The 8,326-nt window shown below is 40.2% G+C and overlaps 1 protein-coding gene across 1 annotated transcript in view; it reads left to right on the top strand.

Moving 5' to 3' along the window:
- The first annotated feature begins 3,083 nt into the window (after positions 1-3,083).
- MPZL1 (myelin protein zero like 1) overlaps positions 3,084-8,326 on the top strand; it is a 33,473-nt gene continuing 28,230 nt past the window's right edge. The window contains 2 exon segments of the mRNA XM_007937785.1: positions 3,084-3,111; positions 6,630-6,796. Coding sequence (XP_007935976.1) covers positions 3,084-3,111; positions 6,630-6,796 — 195 coding nt within the window.

The following is an 8,326-nucleotide window of genomic DNA, read 5'->3' as shown; positions in this document are numbered from 1 at the left end:
GCATAAATTTGAATAATAGTCATATTAACTGGTCTTCCTTATATGTATATGGATATTATCCTATCTCTGACAGCATTTCATTTCAGGATAGATCTTGAGATGTTCTTTTTCACTTTCAATGCAACACCATTCCTCTTTAATTTGTCATTGCCAGCATAATAGACCATATTATTGTCTGATTCCAAGTGGCCAATACCAGCCCCTAAGGTATTTGACTGCTGACCAGAAAGCTAACAGTTCAAACCCACCAGCCACTCCTCAGAAGGAAGATTGGGTAATCTACTTCCACAGTGATACCACCTTCAAAACCCAAGGAGGGGTTGCTATGAGTCAGCTCCAACTTGACGTCAGTGAGTTTGTTTTTAATACCTAGGATATTGATCTTTATGCATTCCATTCCATTTTTGACAACTTCCAATTTTCCTAGATTTAAATCAGTTCTGGTGATGTAGTGCCTAACGCATTTGATTGCTAACCAGAAGGCTGGCAGTTCAAACCCACCAGCCACTCCTTGGAAGGAAAATTGGGCAATCTACCTCTGTAGAGATACCACCTCAGAAACCCAAATGGGGGTTGCTATGAGTTGGAACCAACTTGACGGCAGTGAGTTTTTTTTTTTTTTTTTTTTTTTTAATACTTCATGTATTCTATCTTTTATTTATTAATGGATGTTTGCAGCTGTTTCTTCTCATTTTGAGTCCTGCCACATCAGCAAATGAAGGTCCCGAAAGCTTTACTCCATGCTTATCATTCAGGTCAACTCTACTTTGGGGAGGCAGCTCTTCCCTAGTCCTATTTTGAGTACCTTCCAACCTGAGGGGCTCATTTTCCAGCACTATCAGATAGTGTTTCCCTAAGGTTTTCAGTGGCTGATTTTTTTCAGAAGTGGACCTGGCCATGTCCTTATTCCTAGTCTATTTTAGTCTTGAAGCTCCACTGAAACCTGTTACTATATGGCAAAGTGTAGGGTCACAGATGCAGGGAGTTGGATAGGTTTGGTGGAGACATGTGAAAGGTATAAAATGGCAGTAATCCAAGGTGATGGTAGTTTGGACCAAGATGGTAGCACTAAAAGAGACAGTGAGATAATAATTTCTATTTTTAAGTAGATTCAATTGACAGTTTGCTGGTGGTTTGGAAGTACACTGTAAGAAAGAGAGGAGTCAGAAAGGATTTCAGGGTTTTAGCTCAGCAACTGGAAAACTAAAGGTGCCATTTACTGAGATGAAGAAGACCATGGAAGGGTAGGTTTGTTGGTGGGAACATTTTTATATGTTAAGTTAGGACATACTAAATTTGAGATGCTTGAATGACCCAAATGAAGATGTTGAATAGACAGTTGTGTGTGTGTGTGTACAGTTATGTGTGTGTTTACAGTTGTGTGTGTGTGTGAAGTATATAAAGCATTGAAACTAGAAACTAGATGAGGTCACCAAGGAAATGAATATTACATAGTGAAGGGGACAGAAGAATGATTCTGGGGCAGTCTAACATAGAGGCCAAGAGAACCAGGAGACAAGACTGGGAAGGAATAGGCAGTGAGATGAGAATCAAGAGAGAGTGGTGTTGCAGAAGCCAAAATGGTGTGTGTGTGTGTGGGGGGGGGGTAGTTTCAAGGAAAGAATAATCAAATGTATCATATGTTGCAAGTGAGCTAATAAGATGATATTTGAAAATAAGCCATTGACTTAGTACATGCAGGCCACTGGATTTGTTAACAAGAAAAGTTTCAGTGGGGTAGTGGGAATGAAAGCCTGAAATTAGGTTTATTCAAAAGCAAATAGGAGGAGAGAAATTGGATGTAGTGAGTACAGACTATTCTCTCAAGATTTGTAAAGAAAAGGAGAGCAGAAAGCCATAGCTGTGAGATGAAAGGTTGTAAGGGGAGATCCCTAGCAAGTTCAGGGCTGTACTTGCACTAAGGACTGAGACACCAAAGAAATGACCTGGAGCCATGCTCTGAGACATGCATTTATTGGGACTTATGTACCCACCAGCCACTCTGTGGAAGGAAGACTGGGCAATCTACTTCTGTAAAGATTTACTGCCTTGGAAACCCAAAGGTCACTATGAGTTGGAATCGACTCAATGGCAGTGAGTTTGTTTTTGTTTTTTTTTTGGTATGTACAGGGAGTCTAGGGGTGGCAGGCTGGATGAACAAGAAGAGAGAACCACGCTGCTCTGAAGCTACAGGCCAGTTATATATTGGAGTACACAAAAGAGGCTCATTGTCAAGGCTCACATGACCCTCGACTCCCATTCCTGAACACCTGTGTTCCAGGAAGCAGAGCTCTGAGTCCAGGTGCTGTTGTAAATCTCTTGGGGATGTTTCAAGTCTTGGCTTATAGCCCTGCATGTCCACAAAAACAATGGTCAAAACAGGACAGCCCCACAAGCCCCTGCAGTGTCTTGTCAGGACCACCACCATCTTTAGTACAGTGTTTACTCTACAGAGGTCAACATTTTTTTTTTTTCCTTAAGCTGGGATATAAATATATGTATTTATAGGGCTGATAGCAGTAATTCAGTAGAGAATGAAAAACTGTATAGGAGCGAGAAGGAAAATGGCTGGATCAGTGCACACTTTGGCAAGAGACAATGAGGTCCAGTGCAGAGAGAGGAGTTGAACTTGGAAAGGAGTACAGACATTCCCTACATAGTAAAAGGAGGAAAGGCAAAGTATAAGGGTACAGATACAGGAAGGTGTGGTAGGGACATGTTCTTTTGTGATTTGTGTCCATTTCCTAAGTGAAATAGAAGCACAGGGCAAGGAGGGGAAGGAGGTGGAGATTTGAGAGAGGAGAAAGGTATAAAATGGGCTTCTATGAAAGTGGAAAGTGAATGGACTAGAAAAATGTAGAAGGATTGTCCAGTAGCATTAAGAGCTCCCTTGAGGCCAGTAGTCGTGAATGTAAGGCAAAACCGGTCAGTGGGATTGTGTATTTTTCTCTAGCCACTCTAGTATAGATGCAGACTAGGAGGAGAATAGGATTTAACCAGGATTGAGATTTGGCCAGGTTAACAGACTGAAAGAAGAGAGGGACAAGGGGCAAAATTGTATCTGCAAAGGAGTGATTATAATGATGGATCTAATGATGGGATCTAATCTGGGTAAGAATGTGAATGAAGACCCGCTGATGACGAGAGACAGCCAGTAAAAAGGTTAGAGGATCAATGGATTTTAGGTGCTGATAGATCTAGAAAATTGATGATGTCAGGGTATTGGAGGGACTGAGCTAAAAGGATAGGACATGATTGATCAGAGAATGAGGAAGTTTGAAATTGAGTTTGTGGGGAGGGTGCAAATATTGATAATGACAGGATCTAGGGCAATGATTCTCAACCAAAGGTGATCCCTCCCCACCCTAAGAACATTTGGCAATGTCTGGAGACGTTTTTGGTTGTCAAAACTGGAGAAGAGGTGCTACTGGTTAGCAGTCAGGGATGCCGCTAAATACCCTACAAAGCATGGGATAGCACCACACAAGAAAGAATAACACGTTTTCCCCACCATCTGAAAGTAGAGCATTCTTGTGAAGGCTTATGTAAGCCAAAATGGCATAAAGTGAAGAAGCAATCACCAATAATTTATATGGGAAACATTTTTGAGTGTTCCCAAACCCAAAAGGTAACCTACCAAATCATATCAAATTAACACATAAAATCTAAAATAACACTAACATATAGTGTTCACAGGCACAGTTCAAAGATACGGTGCCATGATGCTGAGATGCTGAGTACAGTTTCCAGGGAAGGAGCTTGGCGACGCCACTTTCACTGCTCAGGCTGCACACTGCCTCTAACAGCTCACTGCACGTTGAGTGCTAGTTTTGCTTTTTTTTCGTAAATGCAAAATCCTCTTTGCTTTTCATGAAAATGGGTACTAATGTAGGACTTTCTAATGTAGATCTTTTATGGCATAAAGCCAACTTTCAAAAAACAAGGAGTACCTGTTTCTAACTGAAATGTCACTAGTGCTGAGCTTGGGAAGTCCTGATTGAGTTTGTATATGACCATGGGAGTAGTGGATGAGGTAGAATTGAGGATAAGATTGTTGAAGAAGAAAAGATAAACAAAGAGACCAGGGTTTGGGAAGACTCCTTTTATGGCTAATGGAGTCACCAAGAATTATGATGAGTAGTGTTGAAGAGAAGAATAGAGAGCCAGAAATGAGAGGAAATTAACTAGCTATGAATGGAGTCATTTTATTTTTGAAAGCAGCTGACTAGCTGGAGTTGGAACTCATAATACTGGTTTTAAGAGCTACATGTTCAGATTAGCCAAAAGGGGAAGGAGTATTAAGAAACAAGAAACATTTGTTTATTAGCCAGCTTTGGTGTAGCTAGCTCAACCGACTCATAGTGACCCCTCCTTGGGTTTCCGAAGCAGTATGACTATGGAAGTAGATTGCCCAACCTTCCTTCTGAGTCTGTCTTGAATAGATGGTCTAAAAGCCATTTAGAATTTGGTCACTCTTTTGTTTAAAATTTTGTGACTGTAACTTTGACACTTGGCCTAGTTCCATCATAAAATAACATCTCAGAGTAACAGCTTTTGCAACCAGGCCTATGGTAGGGATCTGGTTTGCTGAAATCCTCAAGAAATCTTATTTATACTGACATTTACAGACCATGGCTTTCCTTTTGCTGCTCATGAGTGTGGAAAAAACTAATTAAAATCACACAATTAATAAAGATTATAAACAAGCACTACTTCCTGGAATAAGTTGGTCAAAGTGTCCAGGCTGGTGCTTCACCCCTCATTTTGAGCTCAAGTAGCTCAGGGCTGTTTTTCTGCCTACCTGCAATAGCAAGGAATGTCTTTTGTCTGCTTCTTGTTTTTAAAGAAGGGCTTGTTTTGAGATACGGACCACAAATAATAATCCATTGTTCCCTATAATAATAATCCACCCTCTTCAGCAGAAAAAATCTGCCTGATACAGTGTGCTATCAGTTTATTTAAAATAATAGCCAAAAGTCCCCATTGTGCCCTGAGAATAAACATTTGGAAGATAGTTAGGAGGCATGTGGAGTACACTTGTTCTTTTTTTCCTAGAATCACAGTTAAACCCTAGAGAAAAAAAAAAAATGTGATTTGACCATCAATCCCTGGTGACAATATCCTTCTTTATTCTGCCCATCAGTTACACTCTAAGAATAATAGGAACAGTGCAGATATTTACTCTCTCTAAACTATTTCTTTAACAAACACCTTACTTTGAAAATAAGCGATTTTAATCTTGTTGGTATGGGCTTTCATTGTTTCCAATTTTAAGCCAGATAAGTTTCTTTCTAGCTTTGAATTAGTCCATGAAATTGTATCTTTTTGAGTGAAGACTATTTAATTTAGCAGCAGTCTTTAATAATTCTCCCACTTATTCTGATTCCAAAACCAAACCCAGTGCCATAGAGTTGATTCCAACTCATAACAACCCTATAGGACAGAGTAGAACTGTCCCATTGTGTTTCTAGGGCTATAAATCTTTACAGATGCAGACTGCCTCATCTTTCTCCCATGGAGAGGCTTGTGGGTTTGAACTGGTGACCTTTTGGTTAACAGCCAAATGCCTTAACCACTGCACCATTAGAGCTCCCTGCTTCTGATTACAGATCTTGAAAAAAGAGCTGTTTTTTATATCCTAAGTGATAAACCAAAACCAAACCCACTGCAGTAGAATTAGTTCTGACTCTTAGTGACCCTACAGGACAGAGAAGAACTGTCACATAGGGTTTCCAACCTATCATCTGTATGGAAACAGATTGCCACATCTTTCTCCCATGGAGCATCTGAGGGGTTTGAACTGCCAACCTATTGGTTAGCAGCTGAGTACTTAACCACTGTGACACCAGGCCTCCATTCTTATGTGATAGACACCTTTTAATTATTATTTCCTGGGCTGAGTCTAAATGAAAAAATCTCCTTGGGTGAAATGATAGATGTGACACAGTGTGGTCAGCTATTTTTGTAGTACACTTGTACCTGGCAAGGAGCTATGGTGGCATAGTGCCTAAGGCATTTGACTGCTAACCAGAAGGCTGGCGGTTTAAACCCACCAACCACTCTTTGGAAGGAAGATGGGGCAATCTACTTCTGTAAAGATGTACTGCCTTGGAAACCCAAGGAGGGGTCGCTATGAGTCAGGACTGACTCGATGGCAGTGAGTTTGTTTTTTTTGGTTTTTGTACCTGGCACACCGAAATCTATGGTAGGTAAGATTTCACTAGCAAAACAAAATGTATTGTGTATAGCATTAAATGCTTTATAGGAAAAGAATCTGCTAAATAACAAACTGGCTTTAAAATGAAGTGATATCTTACTTAGAATAATTTTAATTGCTTTAAATATGGAAAATGAGAAAACTTCAGTGTAATAACAATTGAAATGGAGCAAGTGGATATGAGAACTTTTAAGAAGTAAGAATGTGGCCTGCACATCATTAAAAACAGACCATCAGCAGTTATCCTACTTGTATGTAGCACCTGCTACAAATGTCCAGTGAAAATAGTAGTAGATGATTGGTTATATCTTATAATATCTTGTAGCTTTCTTTTGCCCTCTTCTCTGATAAATATGCACAGTGACATTCATACGTAATCCTACCTAAGCTTTCCTCATTCCTCTCTCTCCAGTGACAGCTGGAGTATCAGCCTTGGAAGTATATACACCAAAAGAAATCTTCATGGCAGTCGGAACCCAAGGGAAGTTGACGTGCAAGTTCAGGTCTACTGACTTGAACAGCAGCTTAACCTCAGTCTCCTGGAGCTTCTAGCCAGAGGGGGCCAATATCACTATGTTTGTAAGAACTCCTGTCTGCTGATGGTTCATCCTACCTTGAGGTTTCTTTCCTCTTGTAGTGTAACTAATGATCTGTTTTTCTGAGTGCTCATTTAACAAATGAATGAATGTGCTGTTGAACATAGACTTCAAGGCCCTTCTCTTGCTTCAGACTCTCCAGAAAAGGAAGTTCAGCATTTCTTAACTGCCGCTTATTTCCTTGTGTCTGCATGTCATTCTCCCCTTGCCATTCTGTCAATTCCTCCCCACCATCAAATCTCATTTTGAAATTTATCAGTTGACCCTGGCTGACTCTAATCAGGATATAGCCCACATCCTTTCAGCTTTTGTTTGCCCCCTTTCCATTTTTTCATTTGTATTTGTTTCTTCAAAGTATTTCTAATTTATACAAAAGGAGCTCTGGTAAAGCAGTGGTTAAGTGGTCAGCTGCTAACTGAAAAGCAGTTTGAACCCCCCAGCAGCTCTGTGGGAGGAAAGACCTGGTGATCTGCTCTTGTAAAGACTGTCATTGTGTTCCATCAAGTCGATTGCAACTCATAGTGACCCTATATGACAGAGTAGAACTGACAACCTAGGAAATGAGGGAGCCCTACTTTGTCATATAGGGTTGGAATCAACTTGACGACATATAATAACTATATATGTATTCCCTACTCACTTAACTGTGAGCTTCTTGATTAGCTTCTAGTCCATCTGATTCAGCAATATTTATTGGGTGCTTACTATGCTGATTCTTGTCCATGAAATGGAGAAAATGAAACTTCCCACATAGAAGTGTGATGAGGATAAAGTGAGATGATACAGGTTAAGTGATTCAGAATAGTATCTAGCTGATATGAAGGGCTGGAAAACATTAAATTGTAATTTTAGTGCAATCTTTTGAATGACTAATATACACAACTTTTATTACTTTATGGTCGTTCTGACTATATATTGAATGTCCTTTTAAGTACTGACACATAATTGATTGGTGTTGTGCATTTGAGGTTGCCTTGGCAGGGCCAGAGCCTGTGGTCTCTCTTTAAATACGAATACCTAATTCTTCTTCTTTTGAATGATGATGAGTTACATTTGTGGATCACTGCTCAGATGCTAGGCACTTCATCCTCATATGCCTTATGTCATTTAATCTTCACACTTCTATGAGGAAGGTGTATTTTCCCCACGTTTAGATTAAAAACATGGGTCAGGGTCTTTATTTTCCAAGGTCACACCACATAGGCCAGAACTGTTCAGACCCTCTCTTGTTGAACTCGAAGTCCCATATTATTTTCCTTATGTATTCGACTCTAGACTTCACTTTTTTTTTGTTTCTAAGATGGACAACTTTCTTAATAAAATCTTACTGCCTAAGAGCTGAAGAGATTGCTTAGAGCAGTGTTTCTCAGTCTTTTTTTGTTGTTGTTCCCATGTCATCCACCAGGGAGCTCTGGTGGTGTAGTGCCTCAGGCATTTGACTACTAACCAGAAGGCTGGTGGTTCAAACCCACCAGCCACTCCTCGGAAGGAAGGTTGGGCAATCTACTTCCAT

This window comes from Orycteropus afer, unplaced genomic scaffold, assembly GCF_000298275.1.
Source record: "Orycteropus afer afer isolate SDZICR_OR568_19922 unplaced genomic scaffold, OryAfe1.0 scaffold00044, whole genome shotgun sequence".
NCBI lineage: Eukaryota > Metazoa > Chordata > Mammalia > Tubulidentata > Orycteropodidae > Orycteropus > Orycteropus afer.
This window is presented reverse-complemented; position numbering and strand designations above follow the sequence as displayed.